The sequence below is a fragment of the Branchiostoma belcheri genome, unplaced genomic scaffold (assembly GCF_001625305.1).
Source record: "Branchiostoma belcheri isolate BF01 breed outbred unplaced genomic scaffold, Haploidv18h27 scaffold12, whole genome shotgun sequence".
NCBI lineage: Eukaryota > Metazoa > Chordata > Leptocardii > Amphioxiformes > Branchiostomatidae > Branchiostoma > Branchiostoma belcheri.
In genome coordinates this window covers 2,186,517-2,210,832 of record NW_017802602.1, presented here as the reverse complement: position 1 = coordinate 2,210,832, position 24,316 = coordinate 2,186,517, and the positions used below count along the sequence as shown (strand labels likewise).

The 24,316-nt window shown below is 40.8% G+C and overlaps 1 protein-coding gene across 1 annotated transcript; it reads left to right on the top strand.

The window, feature by feature from the left end:
• The first annotated feature begins 574 nt into the window (after positions 1–574).
• Positions 575–23,742, top strand: LOC109462653 (transmembrane channel-like protein 5). Its single transcript, XM_019759213.1, has 20 exons — positions 575–848; positions 8,570–8,775; positions 9,488–9,700; positions 11,626–11,836; positions 12,202–12,264; positions 12,997–13,078; positions 13,579–13,836; positions 14,522–14,670; positions 15,539–15,686; positions 16,186–16,365; positions 17,150–17,307; positions 18,016–18,097; positions 18,617–18,717; positions 19,113–19,208; positions 19,774–19,849; positions 20,296–20,426; positions 20,636–20,668; positions 21,329–21,466; positions 21,908–21,986; positions 23,497–23,742. The coding sequence occupies exons 2-20, from the start codon at positions 8,649–8,651 to the stop codon at positions 23,740–23,742; spliced, it is 2,571 nt and encodes an 856-aa protein (XP_019614772.1). The 5' UTR covers positions 575–848; positions 8,570–8,648.
• Positions 23,743–24,316: the final 574 nt, after the last annotated feature.

Genomic DNA, 24,316 nt, shown 5'->3' with positions numbered 1-24,316 from the left:
CACACACCTACAGCAGCTTTGTTTTGTTTACTTCTGACTAGACGTGATTGCGAACAAAATAACCTGTTGCGTCACAATTAAAAATACCTTCCATGCGTGGGCGTTACGATTCACAAAGGTAGGTACATGTTCGATTGTTCCAGAATAAGAACAATAAAGTCAAGGCCTCGCTGTTTTACAATAGAAAATGTTCTTTATTCGAATTATCATTTTCCATAAAAGTGTAATATTACGTTGGGTTGGCGTAAAGAGTCCAGTGCAAGAAAAAAAACCCAGAAAAAAGCCTAAAACATGCTAGACCTCTGCTTGGAGAGTATAATATTATATTATATGCAATTTTAGCGGAATCTTCATTGGGGTAGCTTTACTCAAAATAGTGTATAGGCAACTTGAATATTGTCTGACCTGCCACTTTCACTTTCGTTACCATGGCAACAATAAAGCCACAATAGTGATGACGTCTTTGGGGTCACCCGCGGTCATCACCAGATCCAACCATCTAAAAAAATTACGGTCCCAATTTATTTATAGAACTTTGCGTCGTGACTTCTAGTGTTGCTGCCTTCTCAGAAGGACAGGGTGTGGCGTACGTCAAGGTGTGACAAGTCACCTCTACCTGGCGTAATGTGACGTCACAACGCCACGTGACGCCAGGCCCCGCCCCCTGTCCTGTGTCCCTGTCGCCCTACATACGATTTGCAACACCAGGAAGTGGAGTGCTAAGCGAAGCTGACGCGGGCACAGTTATCGGGTGTCTGCTGCCATTTCCGTCACGAATACTTTACGAATTCGGACACAGCGCGAAGCTTCAAGCTACAGGAGGCCGGCATGGGAGTCTAGCTAGCCAGGTAAGGCTTGGTTTTAGCTCTAAATGTGGCGATCGTGGTGGGAAAATAGCCCCGTTGCTACAACGTAACGCTACATCGATGTTGTGTTGTTGCGATTTTCAGGATCAGCAGTGTGGCGAGCTGTGTTGTTGAATGGCGGCTTGGCCAAGTCAGTAGTCTTTCTCTCTTGATGATCGCACACACACAAAAGGCTCTGTCGTGGTCTTGCTCGTACTTGGTACACAATGGCTTTGCGTAGAATTTGACGTTGTTATTCTGCGTATTGTTAGAACCATACTGATAGGCTGGATATTTTCGATTTAAAAGGTGGCAACTAGAGAACTGAAGTTTCATATTTGCCGGTACCCGAGTTGTCGATTGCACAAAATTGCTCCCTTGAATACGGCAAGGACATCTCAGGGGGTGTTGTGTTGTGATCGTATTTCAACAAGTCTTCCGTTGTGCTGTTGAATCATTATCATGCATGCATGAAAAGACTGTTTGTATGCTTAAAACATGCGGAAATCCGCATAATTGCAGCATTTGTAGTACCAACGTGTGCAGCCGAAATGCATCTAGGATCATCTAGTAAGACTAAATAATTACTTATTAGTACATGTAAGTATTAGTATCATGAAAGTCTGAAATGAAAGAGATCTAAAATTGATGAGTGTCAAGAGACGATGCGTGTGCTGAGCTCATTTTCTTGTTTAATGTGATGACAATATGGGATAAAATGTCTTTATTACCCAAGGGTCATGCCAAAAAGCTGTCACTCATAATTTTCCTGCACATTATTATTATTACTATTTGCTGTTTGACATGTATATTGTATGTATGTATGTATATTCTATGTATGTGGTCACGCCATCAGCTGATTAGCTGCCTTGTGTCCACACTGTATTGTCTTCGTCGCAATTTCAATAAATAATAAATAATAATAAATAATAATAATAATTACTATTAGGTATTATGGTCATCAATCATAATTTTCTGATGTTCAATTCCAAAACAAACACGGGAAGAACAATAATGGCATTGCCAAGGTCATCTCAGTTAACTGTCATTGGAGCCTTTAAGAATATAAAACCATAGGTATTATTATCATGATTGTAGCCTCAGGCTAGAAAATACTATTTTTAGCCAAGGTTGTTATTGTGACAACTGCCATTGGGTAAAATACTAGTATAGTTTTCCAATGTTGTCATCATACAGTAGCTAGTGGTTCTAGCTCCCATAATTCTCCCAAAAAGGACGGTCACATATTATACATTTGTAGTTACATATTATAGTTTACAGTTAAATGAGTATTTGCAGGTGACTTGCTTGTAAGAAAAAGTTTAAATCGTTTTCAGTCTCAGAGTTCCAACAACCACAAGCTCGGCTGTGATCTAATATTTCACAACAGTCATAATTAGAAATAGAAATAGAAAAGGTAACATTTCTGCTTGGAGAGTAACAAACACTGCACCTTGATCAAAAGTGAAATTAAACCAGAGATTGTCCACACCTTGATAACCCCTACTTACAATTAGTTACATGTACTGACCCAAATTTTTTCAGGACTGAAACAGGAAACACAGCAGCATTTTTTTCCAGGGCCTGAGAGTACCTGAACTAGAAGTATCCAGTCTCTAGTTGACGCCATGCTCTACTTATGGAACCCAAACAAACCTGGAGATAACTTAAAGACGGTTCTTGACACGCACCTGGGCTGTCTTATCATGCATGTAATCTTCTTAAGATGTGACACCTGACACATGTGGGCATAAGGTGGGGTCTTATAATTCCCCTGTTTAATTTCACTTTTGATCAAGACGCAGTGTTTGTGACAAAGACTGCTTCTGATACCTTCATGAAAACTGAATAATTATTCATCCTGAACCTTACAGGAAAGCTGACAGCTCACACGCCAAGACAACATTTTTTCTTTTGACCATTGTTCCTTTGAGTGTCATCCCTTCATCCCATTAACTGAAGCTGGGTTTAACTTACTTTGTACTCATCCTCCTTGGGTTACTGCTAAACCATATTTTACTTGACTCAGGCAGCAAGAATTTGGATGAATGTTGTGAAATAAGCTGCAGCCTACACATGGTTGTTATAACTCTCAGACCAAAAACAACCCAGTTAAAACGATGTGAGAAATCACAAAAATATGACGTCAAACAAACATATAACTGTCAAAAGTGCCCAAGAACACCACTCATCTGGACAGATGGACACTATAGTATATATAGAGCAGATTCTTAAAATAATGCTTGTGTCAACTTGAAAAAAATCTATAAATAAGGGTTCGGATCAACAGGTGGTTACAATTTGGCCAGGTGGTCTTTAAGTACAGGGGTTTGACTGTGAAATTCCCTAACCCACTGGCTACAATTATTTATTGCTGTCTCCTAGTTGCTAGTTGTTTGTTTATCCATGCAAGAAATTTGCATTTGTTCCAGTAGATTAGACTTTTGAAAAACACATAAAATACTTGACTGAGTACATGTACGTGCTGAAATAGAAAGTGGTGTAACTCTATGGTTAGTAATTGTGAACTCATATGTCATAAAACCCAGGCTTCTGTCACCCTTTCAATTCAAGCGACCAGAATACTTTTAAACTAACTTTAGTGGACGTGACAAGAAATACTCCACTGAAATACATGATCAAAATAGAAAGTGGTAAAACATCATAATATGATTATGAATGTGAAGTCTTAGGGTAAAACTGGCTCATAATCACAAGCTGTCACCTTTTAAAGTGACCAGAACCAGAATACTTTTAAACTAACTAAATTAGTGGACGTGACAACAAAGCATTGAGCTCAGACAAATGTAATTTCGAAGCCCTATTGTGTGTTAGGTGACGGAGGTATTCCTTCCGTGTATTGTTCACCTGTACTTTGGCACCTGAGGCTTTGTAACACAGGTATGTGTACCTATGGGGGTCAGTACAGGAAAGGGTCAAATCTGGCCATGGTGAAGTCTGGTGAAATAATGGAAACTCTGGGCCTTTGTTCATCCAAGTTGCATCATAGCCATTATCTATCTAAATTAATTCATTACCGAGTCAACAAGGTGAAATAATTACAGGTATGTTTACCGATTGGGTCAGTACAGGAAAGGGTCAACTTTCGTCAAGTCTGGTGAAGTCATGGAAACTCTGGGTGTTTGTTTATCCAAGTTGCAGCGTACTTTAACAGCTTAATGAGAGAAAATAGCTACTAGTACATGTATTATTTATCTATCACTCTGGAGTCGATGCAGGAACAAGTCAACTCTTGTCAACAAGGTAACATAATTACAAGACTTGCATTTTATCTTGAAATTTCATCTGTGTTGGGAGAAGTCATTATATAGTAATCATTGGCTATTTGAATTGTAATTTCCAACACAAGAAGTTTGACTTTCCTAACTTTTTGACTGTACAACTCCAGTCCAGTATTGTATTTCTTCAAACACATACAAGTAACAGACATGATAATGTGAGAGAACACCTTTACCCTTCTCCCTGCTGTTTAAAATTAATGCTGTAACCAATAACCAACTGTTAGCCCATTGCTAATAAGGTTGATCACAGTATACTACATGTACTACTTTTTTCTACAACACAAGTAACGTTTAACTCATAGATTTTAAAGTTAAACTAAAACGTTGACTGCTTTGTCACCACTATGAGTATGTCGTGACTGTATGCCACGAAAGTGAAAGATCACAGAAACAGTAATGACCTGACATCACCTCAAGCTAGTCAATTCCACACTTGAGCAGGTTTACAGCATAATTACTGTCAAGTACACATAAATTTGTGCCTTACCTTTTCAAGTCAACTAGCCCAAAGTACCATGTAGAGCCTATATGTCAACATTTTGTGTATTACAACGTGGTATATGCATGTGCACGAAATTGGCGCCTCATAAATTAGTCTGTAGCCTGGGGCTGTTGTTCAAGCTCGCGATACAGACATGACAGGTTTGAAAATGAAAGTATTTCACTGGGGTTCAAGCACCACCAACTGGACAGTCTAAAAGGTCCGGACCTTTTGGCCTTGTGGGTTGTGTGTTTGGTTCATGAGCTGGTGGCCTGGGTTTGTCGCAGGTTCGAATTCTGAGAGCCAGGTCACAGACAAGACAGGTTTGAAAATAAAAGTGTTACACCCAGGGGTTCAAGCCCCGTCAACTGGCCAGTCTAAAAGGTCTGGACCTTTTGGCCTTGCGGTTAGTGTACATGTGTTGGGTTCGCGAGCTGGTGGTCTGGGTTTGGTGCTGGTTCAAATTCCGAGAGCCAGGAGACTTAATTACATACCGTTTGTATTATTTTCAAAAGCAAAATATGGGTGTGCCACTACTGTTTTGAAATTACAGGAGGTATAAAGAATCATACAGGTGGTTGCACTGTCTACAACTTAGTAAAAGCCATCTTGCCACATTGTTTTGTTTCCCTTGAAGCAGCCTAAATATACAGTTGTACTTATACATATAACGTTACATATATATGCTCTTAATGCACTAATATCTACTTATATAAGTATTGGTAAAATTTCCATGCAACTTTGCAAGTACATTGTACTGGACAAATGTTGACTACTAAAACTCAAATTAGCCTAAAGGTGCATCTTCTCATATTCTGTAACAGTGTAAGTATGTTTGCCTGAAGGTGTGATCAGACAATACTATTTCAACCCTGACTGTTTTCAGTAATTGTCTGGTCTATTTTTGTATGCCTCCCAGTCTCCATGTTTAAATATTTATCAGACAACAGACTTTGTTTTGTTGGGCTGTCAACGTACAACAGGTCAGCTGCAGTTTAGGGTACTGGCAGGGCTCATAACCTAAACCAGGGACGTTATGTCTTTTGCAGGGCTGGTTTTAGTTGGTTGGTTGGTTACACTCAAGAACTCAAAAAGTTACGACAAGTTTTTAGCACGTCAAACCTGTACAAGTGACCACCTCTACATAAGGACTTCCTGCATGCCAATGTAGCCACTTTTTGTGGTCTCTTAGAATTTAGATAATTACAATGTAGTTAGTGACCACCTGTCCAAAAAGACAAGATTTTAATGGTCCCAAGTGGGCTTTTTCGATAGTTTTCACAGTACTTTGTTTTGCTTTTATTGAGGTATACTCATCAATAGCCTGTGGGCATTATGACTCAGATCAGTGAATTCCAAAGATTTTATATTTAGATTAGGGCCACATCCTGGAAATTTCAAATGATTTTTTCACCTTTTAGATTTTTTTAGTAGTCTAAGCTAAATTAGAAGTTAGTGGCACCTGAAAACTGTTCAGTAACTGTTGTGTGTTTTGCGTTGCTGTGAATTATCCTTTCGAGTGGATTCCTACGGTGTGGTGACCTAGAATAAGCCGCTGTACCTCGAACATACGGACTCTGTTTGTTGTCAGGATTTTACACAAGTGCCCAAGTGGTTTTTAGAAGTCAAACCTTTACAAGTCAAGTTACTGACCATATCTTTACATGTACATATACATGTACACAAAATGGCCACCAGTGCCCATTGTGACTAACTTTTGGTGGTCCCTTTAGTTAGATAATTTTTCCCATTAACACAAGCATGTGTGTGTGTGTATGTGTGTTTTTGCGTGTGCATGTGTGTTTGTGTGTGCATGTGTGTGTGTGTGTATTTGTGTGTGCATGTCTGTCTGTGTGTGTGTGTGTGTGTGTGTTTGTGTGTGCATGTGTGTGTGTGTATGTGTGTGTGTGTGTATTTGTGTGTGTGTGTGTGTGTGTGTGTGTGTGTGCATGTGTGTGTGTGTATGTGTGTGTTAAGAATCCTGTCTATAATAAATGACCACCTATCCAGATATTGTAGTGACCCAGAGTGAAGCCGCTGTGCCTGGTACATACGGACTCTGTTTGTTTTGGGGCTCTGACACAACATGCTGGTGTTAGCACACAAACACACACGTACCGGGTGTCGGGTTACCATCTCCTGATGTACAAAATGTAACCTGATATCCAGTGTGATCGATGACGTCATGTGTTGTGACATACACATAGATTCATTTGTTTGGTATAACAGTAATATTAGATGTCAAGAAAAATAGAAATTTGCAATTTTTTTGAAAAAAAAAACCCAGATGCCTACGTGACAATTAGACTTACAAGTTACATGTACCAGTGTTGTGTTACTGTTCTGATGATGTCATAAGCCTAACATCCTGTGAATTGCTTGTTTTTCTGCAAAGATTTGGCGGCCTTTCTAGGAACTTGAGAAATTCAAGATGGTGTAAAAAAACAACCACCTGTTAATCATTCTCTCTGTGACCAGTGTTCCAGCCAGCCTGAAATTCTATTCTGTCGTCTCAATTTTGTTTGACGTAATGTCATGTCGAGCACCAAGGGATAAGGGAAAATTTTGCAATCTTGGTCCTATGAAACGCCATTTTCTTTATTTTTAGGAACAAATTTTGATGGACTAATTGCTGGTACTAAGCTTCTATTGACATCTATTTAATTTCAACATCTTTACATTGTCTGAGGAATAAGTTATTAATGTCAATGAGTTAGATTTGTGGTAGTAAATCAATAAATTATTGGTTTCTAACACAAACGATCAATTAATCTAATCAATTCAAGCAAATTAGCTTACTTGTGGCCTACCAGTAGTATTGGTTATTTGCCAACAGACTTGTCACATAGTTCATTAAAAATTCTGGCAACAACTATAATTTTCTAGGAATAAAGTGCTTTTTTTAACGCATTTCATTCCCTAACAGCTATTATATTAGGTGACACCATAATCCACTGGGAGAGAAGGTCTTTAACCCTATAGTCTTGCCATATTATCCTAGAAAATTCTGGAAAACTACAGTTTTCTAGGAAAAAGTGCTGACTTGCCCTGACAACTATACTTAACGTGACCGTCACCCCTTAATTCGCTGAAAGATATGAGTCCTTGTCTTCAGTCTTGCCACACTATCCTTAAAAAATTCTGGCAAATTTCAATTTTCTATGAAAAAGTGCTAATACAGTAAGTATTAGGCTAAGCACCTTTTCATAGAAAATTGCATTTGCCCTGACGACAACTTATGTTGACCCCTTAATCCGCCGAAAGCGTTTCAGAAGGATGTAACATGACCTGTTGGTCTCAGGCTATTAACTCGCCAACGAGAGGCAACACTCGTACAACAACACAGCAACACCCTGGATAAATATTTCTCTAAGTGCGGCCGCGACAAAATAAAATGGACCGGCTGTTTTTCTTACAGGTGAAAAGCTGGAATAGGTGCGACGCAAAACATTAGTCCAGGGCAGGCTTTTACTTACAGTAGCTTGGATTTTTGGCAAGCGGTGCAGGCACAAGCTTGTTGTGGGGCCTTTTTTGAAATACGTAATGCTTAAAACACTACGTACTTCCTGCATTTTGATGTGCAAATTTTGAGGAATACAGTCAGGCTGCAGCCAATTGCAAGTTTTTTTGCCTTTGTTACGACATCATTTTTGTATCTTTTAAGTAAGGGCTTAGGGCATCTTTAGGGTGTCGTACCAAAAAGTAGGGAGTCCATCAATTTATTGTTTTTTTTAGTACAAGGAGTACACCGAGACACCCTCCTAGCTAAAATCCTGGTCCAGGGAGTCTTATAGAGAGAGAGGAACAGTGAAGAGGGTACCATGGCATACCAGAATTATCCTTACAAGGTGTCCGAACCACACAAAAAAAAAGATCTTGATGTGACTGGTTTTACTCGTACCATCTTTCTGATTGTGGTGTTTCTGATTTTGTCTTTACAGGTGAAGAACTGAACAAGGTGTGACTCAAAGCAAGCCCGGAGAGTCTCTTGGAAAGAGAGGCACGGTGTAGGGGTCAGCCATGGCATACCAGAACAGGGGCTACCAACACGACTCCTACAGCGGAGATGACTATGATGATGACGGCTACACCCAGCCGGACTACCCACCATACCCACCTGGGGTGGAGACCATTCCCATGGGCCACAGTAAGTTCTTCTCCATTTTATTATAAGTGGTGTTGTGTGGGGTAATGGTTAATGGCCTACTAGGACCCAGCACAGTTCAGTCAATAACTCCAAAAGTCAGTTAAACCTGCACAAGTGACCACAGCTCTGCATTAAGGACCACCTGATTGAATGCCCCCTTAGACCCCATTCACACTCAAGGTTTCAGCGTCGAATTATTTCAGAATTCATCGAACTGATTCATAATCCCATGGGCCACTAGTAGGTTCATCTCCAATATTATTCTTAATACGTATCATTGACAATACTGTATAACAAGGATGTACACTCTGTGAGTTTGTATACACCTGTTTTAAAAAGAAGGAAGAAACGATAGACTCAATGATAGCATAGCCCAATGTGTACTTCCGTTTGTAAACAATAGATGTAGTGTAGCATATCATTAGAGTTATTAGTGTTTCTACAGATTTGTCATGAAACTACATGTATGTGTACTGTGCTTAGCCCCCTGTATGCATTGTCTGGTGTAATGGTTTGGCACAGGACCCTGAAGTTAACAATTAATGACATGACCGGACTTGTGCCCTTGGGAAAGGCGCTTTATCTAATACATCGAAACTTAAGCAAGGTAAGAGACATTACTAGTTGTGTAAAAGAAAATCCCTATATCCCTGATGCGATATAATATATTGTAGTTGCACATTGAAAATAACATGTCAAATTTCCTCTGCAGTGAACCAAGGCTATGAAGATGACTATAACGACAGGAGAGGGGACAGACACACGGTGAACGACGTGCGAGTAGACGTGGACCGCCGCGGATCCTACACCGATGGTTACTATGACGATGATGATCAGGAAGAATACTGGCGGGACAGATACAGGCAGGAGTACGGAGGGGGCAGGGGGGGAAACATCGCCGACCAACTACCCAGCAAACGGATCGGTAAGGGAGCAAGTTTCTTTTAAAACGATGAATAACGACGATGAGAAATACAAAAATGCTGAAAATAAAAATTTTCAGGCCAGTTATATTTATGTAAAAAAGAACAGTTGTCAATTATTTTCTAGGCACATGTAATAGATGCTCTCTCTTACATTTTATGATCTTTCCGTTTACCAGTCCCTTGAACATAATAGCAAAACTTAAAAAATCAGGTATTGTTACAGTTGTTTAATTCAATTTTAGTTCACTTATTATAATAACATACCTTTTTGCATACTTTTCAAAGCTGCTATATTTTTCCTCTATGTAGCAAATACTAGCTAGATGTAGATGCACCAGTCTGATTTTTTAATTTTTTTTTCGTTTTGCTCTGCCTTGCTGGACAATTGCACTGACTGAATGTTGCACAGCATCCGACGACTCTTTAGAAGGTTTGCACAATGTAGCTGTCTGTCTTTCTGTTTTCTAATTTTTTTTTTTGTTCAACGTCTTTTTTGCTTGTATGCCAGTTTCAGTTTCAGTTACATTTAATTGGATGTTTTGAAAGTTTTTTGTTTTTAAGTTTGAGCTTTCTCAGTATTTCCCTGTCATTTACATGTCAGATTTATTTGTTAACTTTGTACATCGGTCTGTCAATTTCCGTGTCAGTTACATCCAGTTTGAATGTTTTCAAAGTTTCTGAATCTTTTAGTCTTTCTCACAGAAGGTCCAATTTCATGTTACTTTTTTATCATAAAAAGTATGTTTCTTATTAAAAAGTAACATTGTAACAAATTGATGGTCTAACAGTTCTCAATGCACAGTGTACTTACCAGCTACATTATACAGTATACGTACCTCCACACCATATCATAGGCATATGGCAGTTTACTGACTAATAAAAAAGATAAGATTCAAAATCACCCCCTAAAACACCTTTGATCTCAGTCATCATTTGACATTTTGCACCTCGTATAAAACCACCAGCAAAAATGGGTTGCTAACCAAATCACGGTTGGTCGAAAATCTAGTTTGTAATCTTACCATAATTAGATGAAGAAGTGCTGAATGGAAGCACATTTGATTATGCGACATTTGTTCAGCCACAGTTTTCCACCAAGATACGATGTCAGTTTACCTGGGTGCAGTATCTAGAACAGAACATTTCTATCACATAGCTCAGGCAAAGAAAATGTGGTGCACCAGTAAAACATCAGTTGGTAAGTACATGTACATGTACCCATACAACCTAATTGAGAACTGATGGTTTGGGCAGCTTTTAACATGACTGGTAGGGCATGTTACTCCTCTTTTAATTCTTATGGTGGTCTCTTGTGAGATCTTGATCATTCAGTTCAATGGCATATATTGCCCTCTAGTAAATAAGGATTGCAACCCCAGTGCCATTGGAATTTTGATGGCTGGCCGTGGCCTCTAGTCTAGATTTAGATGAAAGAAATTTAAAGTGTTTCAGGAGTGGCTCAAACTGTTTATGTTTACATGTATGACGTCAATCATATGGTGTGGAAAGATTTGCAAGCATTTGAGTAGCACATCTACATGTAGGGCCTCTTACTGTTGAAGTGTACTTTATCAAACTCTCGGTTTTTTGACCAGGTACTTTAGGGAGGTTATACACACACATTGCTGCACAGTGGTAATTTATACACATTGTGCATGATAGATTTACTATTGACTTGTGTACAGTCAAAACTCAGTGACACCAAGAAGATCACTCAGGGTGGACATAATCAGGTCTATGTGGGTTGTTTCAAACCACAGACAAGATTCTTAATGCTTGTGCCAATATGGTGTGCAAAAAGTGTGTGGTCACATTGACCAGCTCATAAGTCCTTATGTAGAGGTGGTCACTTGTAGAGGTTTGACTGTATTCAGGTCTTGTTATTCTTCCTTCTTCACTGAATACTTTGTTTTTCAACCATCAGGTACATTGGGACGTTCCTACGCTCACGTAGCTGCCAGCATGTCCGAGGACCAGGTCTTGCGGAAAAGGTCGAGCATGCGGCGTCGAAAGTCGCGACACCCCACCTTGCGGGCGGGTCCGTCGGCGCACGAAGCAGTGATGAGTCCGACAGCGTACATCGCAGACGAGATCATCGCAGATGAGGATCTGATGGAGGATACGGAGGCTGCCAGGTCTCTTTTCTTCATTGTTTCTTGCAATTTGCGATGGTCACCATGTCTGCAACAGTCTATGCTACCACCAGACACATACATGGCCCCAACTTTGTCTTACTGTAAGAGACTCTTTAAAGTTGTAACAGAAATGAAAAATGGACAAAACGAACAGACACAAACCATATGCCAGCTCTCACTTGTGTAATAAAAGGGGGGCCAATTTGAGCTTCTCATGAATAAAGAATAGTTCAAACAAACTTACAAACATTTTGTACACAATCGTGCTGTTCACATAAAAGCTGAGTACATTTGATTGTGAACGTCTATTGTACAAGAAATTACAAATGTTAGAAACATCACTCAATATACAATTTATACAATAGGCTGCGGAGGGAGGAAGCAATCAAAGGGATGGCCTCAGGGATGTCTGCTAAGAGGAAAGTCAGGTGAGCATGAGGCTTTTTATTTGTCTCTGACTTAGTTTTTAACCCTCTGAAAGTTTGTTTATTATAATAAGTTCCTTCTTGCACCTGTGGTGCATAGGTCTGTGCCTATCTCCGTTTCTTTAGCCCTTAGGCCACACATTAAATTTTGTGCAACCACTACAGCAGGGGGTAGTCTGACTGTTGCATAGCCGTTTGGCAATTATGCATCAAATAGACTGACAAAACACTGTTCCCAGGACAATTTGACAAGAATGAAGGCCAAATTATCCTGTCACATTTTTTAACCCTGTGGTGCATACATGTAGGTCTGTGCCCATCTCTGTTTCTTTAGCCCTTAGGCCACACATTTGTGCAATCACTACAGTGTAACAACAGGGGGCTAGTCCACTCTGCCCACTAGTACTTGACTGTTGCGTAACAATGTTTGCCAATGCATCAAATAGACTGACAAAACCCTGTTCCCAGGACAATTTGACAAGCCAGGCAGGCCGTATACTGTTACAGGGCACAAGAATGGAGTTTTAAATTTTAGTTGTTGGCATGCAACCAGAACATTTAGCGCTTGAAGTCAATCTATCCTCTGAGGAAATCTTTTGAGGCAAAATCATGTCAGTCTCTTGGGGCACAGGAGACAGACCCTGGTCATATTCAGGGCCTGGTTATTCCCACAAGCACAATGCCATTCTAACAGACTAATTAAAAAATTTTTTTTATTATTTTCCTGCCTTCTAGGGACCGAGTGGAGAGGGAATCGAAAAAGAGGAAGGAAAAGAAAGTGGGAAAGTGCACCATCTGGTGTTCCAACCTGACCTATGTAAGTTGGACCTGCTTTCTCACATCTTATCGAAATAATGGCTGTTTTGTACAAATTTAATTAGCTGGTTGGTGGTCAGGTTTCTCTTTAAAGTGATCCTTAGACACTGATGCAAAGTTGAGTGCCTATATAGATGGGTGATGCTGCCATCCCTAGAACTACATGTATCATAGAGTGGAACTCACTGCCACCAAGTACTGTTAATTAGATTTGTGGAGGTTAAGTGTAACAGGTGGTTCAGTGTAATATAAGTAGCTGCCGCTGCGCCGCGTGCCTGCGAAGCTGGTGTGTTACGCCACAGGTCAATTGTACCTGCTATACAGATGCAGACTGATACAGATTTCATTTTTGTCTCTTGTTGTTAATATATAATTTATATCATATGATAACCCATTGAACCATTTCTTATCTTTTTCCACCATTGTATTGATGATTATAATTATTACATTATTTTGAGTAAATATTGAAAAAATTATTTCTTTCCTTTCCCTACCCAACAGGCGTGGCGACACTTCTTAAGCAAGATCGCCGAGCTTCGCTACATCTTCGTCCTGTGGCGCAGCCACCTCAAGAAGATCGAGGGTTTCTTCGGCACCGGCATCTTGTCTTACTTCATCTTCTTGAAGACGTTGTTCCTGCTGAATGTTCCGTTATTCGTGCTGAGTTTCGGCTTCATCACGATCCCACAGCTGGTGTACCAGCCGAGCCCGACTGTCAACAACGCTAGCTTCACAGGGATAGAGCTGCTCACTGGCGCAGTGAGTTAAACACTTGTTTGGCATAGCTAGTAACACACAGATAACACACCATTTTTACAAGCTAAGACCAGACTTACAGGTTTGCTCATGGGCGTTTTACAGTTGTTTTGCAATGATGGTAAACCAGTAACACATCTGTCCAGTTTGGTACTGTAACAGTAAGTATTAAGTATACTACCAGGTAAGTACAAGCTACATAAGACTAGACTATCATGTTTGATCCACTCACACTGGGATAGAGCTGGTGTACCAGCCGAGCCTCTCTTACAAGGACGCTAACTTTACAGGGATATTTATATAGCTGCTCATAGGGGCGGTGAGTTAAACACTTGCAGGCATACTTGTGACTTGTGACTCTCCGAAAGTCGGAAACGTAATGATGTCAGGAGTGCATCTTCAAAAGTGTCGGGAAGACTCCATTTAATGCGCTCCTGACATCATCGCATTTCCAACTTCCAGAGAGTCAGAGAGTGCATCACGTATCACACGAAGGTTGACGAGATTGATCGAAAATTTTGGTGAGTTTACTTTTTGTGTTGGAACAAAGCTCAAACTCTATGGATTCTACCGGCATATGAGCTTTCATTCGAGGTAGAGTTTCACTTCTGAATCAGAAGTAGTAGTCACAATGCTTGCTGTTGTGTAAATATTAAATTGCTATAATTCTTTTGCCCCCCCCCTCCAGGGTTGGTTTGAAAACACAGAGCTGTACTATGGCTACTACACCAACACTACGATCAAACAGAACCCAGGGTTAATGTACAACATGCAGCTGGCCTACCTGTGTGCCGGAGGGGGGTACTTCCTACTCTGCCTCATCATACTCGTGCACAGGTACAGATTTCATATGTTTAAATTATCTGCACACTTTTCTCTAAGTAATTTAGAATAAGTGACATACACTTAGCTGGGCTGGTGGCTTTAATGAGCGAGAAACCTGTGTGCGGGAGGGGGGTACTTCCTACTCTGCCTCATCATACTTGTACACAGGTGCGTGTTCTAATGCTTATGTCATGTCCTGATGACGCAAGGCTGGAAATACTTTTATCTGTCATGGTATCTGGTAAACCCAGTGTTGACGCCACACTTAAGTGAAGCCACATGACAAGTCTCACTGGGTCAGTCTACTTAGGAAGACCAGAGTGACTGGTCGAAAGCTCTATGTGAGAACATTTCTTTGTGTTGGACCAAAAGTTTTAACTTTAAACAGGTGGGTGTGTCATATGCTACAATATCTGTATGTCTAGGCCAATACATTAATATACATTAAATTATGTACTTCCTCCTTATATAATATACTGCCTAAAGGGGTTATATCTGACAGGTATATCTAGGCCACTTCCTCCTTATACTTTTATCTAGGTCAATACATGATACTTATACTGCCTCAAGACATTGTACATTTATAATTATCTACAATGTAGGCCAATATATTCAATGTACTTCCTCCTTATATACGTTCCCAACCAGCCAGAGGTGAGTTGCCCAGTGCTGGCTGCCCTAGTGTCCAAAATTGATACTGTTACGTTTAAAAAAACCAGGACTGTAAATTAAAACCTAGCTTTGGTGCACATTGAGCATTGAGCATACATTTGTATCTTCATTTTGCATTGATGAAGATACAGACAGGAGGAAAAAAAGCTTCAATAAAATATTTTAGTTACCAATTATAAAATGTCTATTTTTCTTGTGTTGCTCCCAGAATGTCTTCATCCTTCCGGACGAACTACGTGGAGGCCAGCTTCGTGAAGAGCCAGTTTGTCGCCAAGATCTTCACATCCTGGGACTTCGGCATCACGGAGAAGGAGGCGGCCAAGCTCAGGCACAAGAGCGTCTACACAGAGATTGTGGTACGGTCAACTTACCAGATTCTGACGATTTACTGGCTTGTTTAGCTCTTTGATGGGGGTGTATGAGAGTGTTTCAGTGGCTTGTGTATGTTTGAGTTGTAGTCAATAATAAAAAACATGATTGTACCATACATGAACTCACCATTCCCTTCAGCAAGCCACATGATTTTGTAATTGTCTGATTACTAATAGAAAAGAAAAACAACTTCTACTCCTTTTAACAGAATCTGATCAACAATGTCACCATTCTGATAACAAGTAGCTGTTGAATGCAAACTAAAAGTCATGGTAAGACAACTAAATGCAGCAAAAACACACTGATTTTGAACCTGACATGTGAGCTGGTGCATCCCAGGTAGGAAGACACATACTGCACCCCCGGGTCACCCGTACACTGCTACAGCACCCTCCTACAGTCAACTGTCAACACCAAGTTGGTATGTTCGTTGGTTTGTGTTGCAAATCTCGTAAATCGCCAACCTTTTCCTCCCCCCTGTAGGAATTACTAGCAGAGACCCACAAGCAGGCACAGGAGCTGACTGGAGGCCAGCGGTGCTGCCGGGTGATGACTCGCATCTGTACCTGGCTGCTGTACTTCGCCATGCTGGGCGGATCGTGTTACCTCGTCTTCTTCATCGCAGATAGGCTGAACACAACGATCATCCAAGCAATCAGTGACGTTAGTGCTCAGCTTTTGTACCTTTCAAAGACCATCTGTCTGAAAATTAAGATACACCTGGAAAAGTAACATTTGCAAAGCAATTGCATGATGTTTACCTAGCCTTACAAACTACTGCTCTATTCATTGTTACTCACACACATTCATTATAATATGTGGTGAGCAACCTCCTCTAGGCTAAGCTCTGTCCTGCTACAATACATGTATGTAGCCCAACACCTCAAGGTGTCTGCTACAGCACTAGTTACCATGGTGACAGACATCTGGTCCAGGTCATTGACTGAGAAGAAGAAGAGGAAAAAACAAAGCAAAAAAAATTATGATTTCCTCCGGCAAAGGTAAACATACATGTAAGGCCATGTTGATTTGATTATATGGATGACATCCACGCGCGCATGAATTTTTGGCCGTTTCCAAAAAAAAAAGTTTTAACCATACAATCGTACAAAACAGTTGCAAAATGAGCAAATATATACCGTAAATTGCAAACAAAAAATGTTGGAAAACGATACCATTGTGGTAGAATGCCAAAATCAAACAAAAAAGACGAAAATGTAAAGAAATTAATTTGAAGGGTAGATTATTCGCCATACCATACTCTGTGTCATTTGTTCAACCTTCATGACCACGTAGATTTCATAATGAAGGCAACTTTTTTTTTGCAAAACTTTTTTTTTTTATTCGCACGCGCGCATCAGTTTTGGGGTTCCCAGAGGATGTCATCCATATAATCAAATCAACATGGCCTAATAAAAGAAACATTGTGTTGTCCTCTCCTCTCCAGAACCTTGCGGCCGGAAGCGCGACGGACGCCCTGCGTCTCCTGGCGATGCCTCTCTGCATCTCGGCTATCAACTTCCTCCTGCCCTTCGCATTCAGCATCCTGGGCAGCATTGAGAAGTACAAGTACCCACGGCACGAGCTCTACATCAGCATCTTCAGGTGAGAAACCCTAAAGTCTAAGGCATTTTTTGTACTCTCCAAGCAGAGGGTTGGGTTTGGGGTTGTTTTTTGTGTGTTTTTACACTTTTCTATCGGGGTTTCTTTTTTTGCATTGGAATTTTTCTTTCACAAAAAAAAAAAACATAAAATAACCCAAACCTCTGCTTGGAGAGTAATTTTTTGGTAGTTTTCTGGAGAAGTACAAGTACCCAAGGCATGAGCTCTACATCAGCATATTCAGGTGCTTAGGACATTTCTTCGCTGTTGTGATAATGTTGAAATAATAGCAGATTTCTAAGTGATGACTAGGTTTTATCTTTAAGTTAATAACTAAGTGATGACTAGGTTTTATTTTAATAACTAAGTGATGACTAGGTTTTATTTTAATAACTATGTGATGACTAGGTTTTATTTTTTTAAGATTAGTAGTTAAATTAAAAATATTCTGTATTTCTTGTACCCTGGTAATAGTATTTGAGAGGTACAAGTATCCTTGGCACAAACCTTTGGATTTGAAACAGATTGGAAACAAAGCTTGCTGTCCTTCTCCAGGACTTTTTTTTGCACCAGTATGATAATTGATCGCAGTATCTTCAGTTGAATTGCATAATTCTGCCACTCTATATCCGCTTATTTTCATACCTGTCTAGAACAAGTAAAAAAAATGACTTGCAATTGTTGATGTCAAGTTTTTGTATTTCTGTCCAGAACCATCCTGCTGAAGTGGGCCATCCTGGTTGTGCTACTGTGGTTCTGGCTCAACAAAATCAGCGGCGACGCCAGCAACCTGGTGAGTTTACGGCATCATTTTCTGTTCAGAAACCATTGCCACACTCACACACTCACTATCCGTTTAACGTCTCATGGTCCCCGTTGCTCGAGGGTTGGACGTGGAATGTCGCCCTGGCCTGATTGCTGCTCTCCAGCTGATTCTGTCCTGTGGGTCAGCCTTTTGAAGCTTCAGTTTGCAGATATCTTCTTTAATGTTCATCATCTAATATTCTACACCAGTCGGTAATAGGTGCAGGTAGACATCAGAAATGCGTGCACAGCCCCAATTTTACCTGCAATAACACATGCAGGTTGTGATTTCAACCCAGGTATGGGCTATTGCTCAGATCTCCAAGCAGAGTCTTTGGGTGACTTAACAAGACAGTAGATTCAAATTGGCCAGGCAGCATCCAATAAGCCATCATGGGGCAGAAAATGGTTACAGATGGCCAACACACTCCCCTGTGTCCTACAGAATCTGCTTAGAGATTAGGCTATTGCCACTAATAGACTAAGTATTTGTTGTTTCCATGTCCAGGCGTGTTGGGAGACGTACGTGGGACAGGAGATTTACCGTCTGGTCCTGGTGGACTTCGTTTTCCTGCTGCTGACCACTTTCATCTCCGAGTTCATCAGGAAGTGAGTTGTACAACTGGGCAGCATTTTTTTTCCAAAACATGAAATTTTCTGGGAAGATATTCAGAAGTAAATGATCATTTTTTGGGGGCATTAGGGTGACAAATAAAGTAAAGCAGCTGGATAAAGTAAAGTAAAGTTAGTATGATTTGGGTGACAGATACTGGCCAAGAAAAAATTTTGTAACAAATGTGATTAAAAAGCTTTGATGTTGTCATAAAGTATTGGACATCATTGACATTTAGAAAACAACTTTAAAATGAATTACATGTGAGTATCAGTGAACTTAGACATCTCCATATGGCATCTGTGACTGTTCTATAACTGTTTATATATACTCAGTCTAGTAAAACAGCAGAATGGAATCCAACCACCTGTTCCTATTCCTCCCCCTCCAGTCTGTTTACTAAGTGTTGCTGTAAGAACCTGGGGAAGCCAGAGTTCGACATCGCTCGTAATGTGCTGGATCTCATTTACGCACAGGGGCTCTGCTGGTAAGGAACGGCATATCATGTATACATGTGTGTATGTTATGTAATACATGTACTATGTTTGTATGTAACTATAATTATGTACAATGTATATCTATGCACAGGGGCTCTGCTTGTAAGTGTGTGCTGCACAGCAGATCGGCAAAACATACTGCGCCTGCATGAAGCCAGCATTTCTCAGTTTTCATTTTATGTTTGGTCAACGTTGCATCAGAATTTTGCCCGTTGCAGACTAATGATATATTTTCCAACACATTTGGAAACTACGGATTGGTAAATATCACATATGAAGCTGGTACTTTTACCTTGTTCTCCCTGATGAAGGTTAGGTAGGAGGAATAACGTTATCTTCAAGAAAAATATGCTGCACTTAAGAAACCAAGGATTATGGCATATATGTTTTACGCATCAGGATTGAGCTTGGTAACTTACTACATTTCATCAAAGAATTTCATGTTTTTTGTTAGTAGAGGTGGGTATACTATTTGTGGATTGGACGTTATGTAGACCCTAATTAGTTATGTATAATGTACTGTACTGAATGTTGCTGCACTTCCTCTCCTGACAGGTTGGGGGCGTTCTTCTCCCCACTGCTGCCGATCATCTGCATGTTCAAACTCTTCGTCTTCTTCTATGTCAAAAGGGTGAGTCAAGATTCTAGGGCAGTAAAACTGGATTGTCAAAGTTGAATCATCCCATAACATAATATAAAATTATTATATACATGTGTGTGTGTGTGTGTGTGTTGCACTGATGTATATCTGTTCAAGATTTTGATTTATTACATCTGTCTTTTAGTACAATTTACCATGATGGTGTTAACCTGAAAATTACACTAAGTCTGTAGTTTACACCTGTGGTAATGTTTCTGGGCTGGGTGCTTCTTTCAATCAATATTGCCTGCTGAGAAAGATCTGAGTGCCCTGACAAAAAGTGTCCTCTGGCTGGGGAAGACAGTTGCCTGCCTGGGACAGGGTCTTAACTACAAGTAGGTAAAATTGGACGGGACTTTTCTAATGTGGCTTGCGACTGCAGTTGCCTACCTCTGACAGGTGGTAGCTTGACTAAGTTTGACTCTGTCCCCGCACAGATCAGTGTATTGATGAACTGTCGAGCATCGAGCAAAGCGTGGCGAGCAGCTCAGGCCACCACCATCTTCCTCACCATCCTCCTACTCACGTTCTTCATCGCACTGGCAGCCGTGGGCTACAGCATCTTCGCGTAAGTAATAATTATGCTAACCATTGTAAATAGATAGGGCCTGGATGTTAGGTCTCTTAACATAATACAGTCATGTACTATAGACGGAGATAGCCAAGCCAGTTCGATTACTTACTCTCTATCTATCTATCTCTTTTAGCATCTATTTTTCCCGACTTTATGAGGGTTAGACGTTACTGAATATTTATGTCTTTCTGATTTTGTTTCAGAATCAAGCCCTCAACTGACTGTGGACCTTTTAGGTATGTCATGCTTTTACTAAATTGTTTGCTCAGATACTTGATACTTTTAATTCTATCTCTGCATGTGTGTGTGTTTCTGTGATCCACTAGTCTACTACTGATAGCCCCCCACACCTTGTTTCTGCAGAGTGATAACCTTTAGTGTACTGTCAGTGATAACTCTTTAGTGTAGTGTAAGTGATATATATATATATATAAGTCCACTGTGTATATCCTCTAAAACTTTGTTTCTCCCCAGGGGCCTGGCTAACAGTTGCCAGAGTGTGTTGAACCTCTAGTCTACAGTGGATAACCCCCCACATGTTATTTCTGTAGGGGCCTAGCTAACAGTTACCAGAGTGTGATAACTGTAGTGTACTGTAAGTGAACCCTTATATGGCTACTGTACATACATGTAAGTGATAAGTTCTTTAGGCTGTAGATAAACCCTCCCACATTGTTTCCCTATAGGGGCCTGGCTAAGTTACCAGAGTGTGTTAACTCTTGCTGATAACCCTGGGTTTTTTTTTTTTCTGTAGGCCTGGGGTCTGCCGCTAGCTTAGTTATTGCTGTCACAGTGTCAGTAGACTTAAAAGATATCGCTGACACTGTGACAGCAATAACTAAGCTACTGTAACAGTACTGTGCATAACCCCTAGCCTCTCACACTTGTTTCCCCAGGGGCCTGGCTAACAGTTACCAGTCTGTGTTGAACCTGCTGGACGTGTGGTCGCGCCAGGCCAACCTGAGCTGGATCAAAGAAGTGGTGGATGTCATCGGGTCCGGCTACTGCAGGGCATTCGTGGTCTGCATCTTATGGTGAGACTGATATTTCTTTATTATAATTTAATTCAAAGTACTCTTCTAGATGAACGGGCAGGATTTTGTCTTGAATGTGCATCTTCTTTTAAGACTTTTTGAATATCAGTGAGAGTTTTCTTCAAAATGGGCAGGCATACAATCATGTAATTGTCTTGTGCATCTTACATGGTAAGACTTCTTGGGAATTTCATTGAAAGTACTCTTTGTAGACAAAAGGGGCAGGCATGTGCATCCTATGGTGAGACTTAGAAGACACAGAAAAAGCAGCTGTAGGCTAATTTTTTGTGCGTGTTATGTTTTAGTTTGTACATACATCATCATTGGCAGTATCATACAAACATCATACATACTGGTACATGCATTTGATTGATATCATTCTCTATTTTGTCCTATGATTGTGTGTGTGTTTTCCTATATAACCACTCCCTTTCTCCCCAGCTTGTTGGTGTACTACTATGCAAAGCTGTCAGCCAGCCACAAGATCCTCGTGGAACGTCTCAAGCACCAGATCTCAGAGGTAAGGGACTGTACGATATTTACCGGGGGGGGAGGGCCGGTCGTCTGAGGGGGGAGGGCCTAGGAAAAAAATTTGAGCCGGGGGGAGGGCCTAGGAAAAAATATTTTAATTTGGGGGAGGGCCTAGGTAAAAATGTTTTCCAAGATCCCTTTAACTCTACAACATTTTTACACACTTTCAAAACATGATTAACGTCTGTCCAATACATATCGTAGCGATTTGCCGGTCATTGGAATCGGCAGAATTTTACGTTCCAATAATATCCATCCCTATCAAAATAAATGTATTCGCCCAAATCTCCCACAGTCCTCTTCAAAATCTTGCATTTTCGCCAGAATCGGCGAAACTGGACTACACAGCCAAATTACATGGATTAAAGTCGTGTCAATCGCGGCTATCGAAACGATACCGATCAAAAATGTAGGGAAGGCTTGTCGGAAGATTTTGAAAATTAATTTTCGCCGTTCAACGCACCCTTCCCAGTGGTGTGTGTGCGTCGCCAAAGGTGACCCGCCTCGCAACTCGCTCAAACTTCTCGGCGTGGATGTCGGACATGTCGACGGATTAATTTGGTATTTTTTTTAACCAAGGACTATTTTAACATTTATATCTATGTCCCTCCAAAGTTAATTGAAAACAACACGTAACTTGGCAATATTGTTTCCCTGTTTGTAATAAAATTGACGCGGAAGAAGTTCGTGGACGAAAGGTAGGCTAGATTTATTTCGATTACACTGACTGACCGTAATGTTACTGACTTAATAGCTCGATGTACCAGCGAAATTTGTGCTGCCAAATTTGCCCCTCAACATGCAAAACATGGGTTGAAATTCAAATTTTTTCCGGGGGGGACATGCCCCCCCCCCCGCCCAAAAGCCGGGCCTACTCGGGCTCTAGTGGCGCGTGCGGCGCGATGGCTAGCGCCTTCGGCGCTTCATGCGGGGAAAATTTTCAATCAAAATCTCGTCCTCCCCATACGAAATTTCACTCTCTATGATTCACACCGGGGGGAGGGCCTAAGGAAAATTTTTTTGAGGCGGGGGGAGGGCCTAGGAAAAAATTTTTTGACCTGGGGCGAGGGCCTAGGAAAAAATTTTTTACGCTACCCCCGGACGACCGGCCCCCCCTCCCCGGTAAATATCGTACAGTCCCTAAGCCATTATCATGTCATGAAGGTTCATCTGTGTTTGTAGTTACATGACTTGTTTAGAGTTAAAACTTTAGATCTAACACAAAAAAGTTCTCTCACCTCAGAGAGCTTTCGACCAGTCACTCTGGTCTTCCTCAGTAGACTGACCCAGTGAGGCTTGTCATGTGGCTTCTTTGAAGTGTAATGTCAACAGGTATCTGGTAGACGATGTCGGCCCCCGTCGCGGTTTAATAAAGTGAAGGGTGGTGGACCCTAATGTAAATAGCTTCTTTCACCCCTCTCAAGAAATAGTCTTGTTCAGTATCCAAAATCCTTACAATGTCAAGTGAAACAAAGTGATTTTTATCCCTATCACTCCAGGAGGGGAAAGACAAGCAGTTCCTACTCAAGATGCTCCAAGACGCGTCCCCTAAGAAAGATGGCTCCCAGAACCCCAACCGGACGTCAGCCAGTCCCCAGCGACCGACGTCGTCAGGGGCGACGCCTAACAACCAACCAGCCTCCCCGGCTAAGTCACCTGACCAGGGGGGTCAGGACGCGTTCGCCATGGCGATGGCTGCTAGGCAACAGCATGAGGCTGTTGGAGCCCCGCCCCAGGATTACTGATTGATGATTGGTCAAGAGGGGAGAACCTCGAACCTGATTGGTCGAAGTGAAATTTTGAAAATGTTCAAATTTATTGCCATGTCCTGTGCCAAAATCAGTTGTTGAAAGGATCGAAATTTGATGATAGGAGACTTAAACAAACACTATTTGTAAAAAGTAAGTTTGTTTGGCTACAAAATGTATTTTATCTTGTCTCCTTTTCCTCTAAACGATTGTTTTTAAGATTTCCTCCCCCCCCCCCCAACTATAAGGTGTGCATCCTTTTCAGCATGTTGGTGCCTCTCAGGAAACTTGGTGCTTTGAAGAGCAATATATCTTCTGTGGAAGTTACTTTACACTCAACCTGCAGTGCCATTGAAATTTAATAGAGGGTGCTGTTACACTGTGCCATAAGTAAAGCTCTCAGCATATGTGCAAACAAAAAAAGACTTACATGTAAATCTTAACTCCAAAATTTTCCTACCTAACTGCCTTTAAAAATATACTAGTAATCAGAAGTGGAATACTTAGTATTATGTATTTTCAGCATTCTGTCTTTGCAAAATCAGTTTTAAGGGAACACTGAACTTAAAAA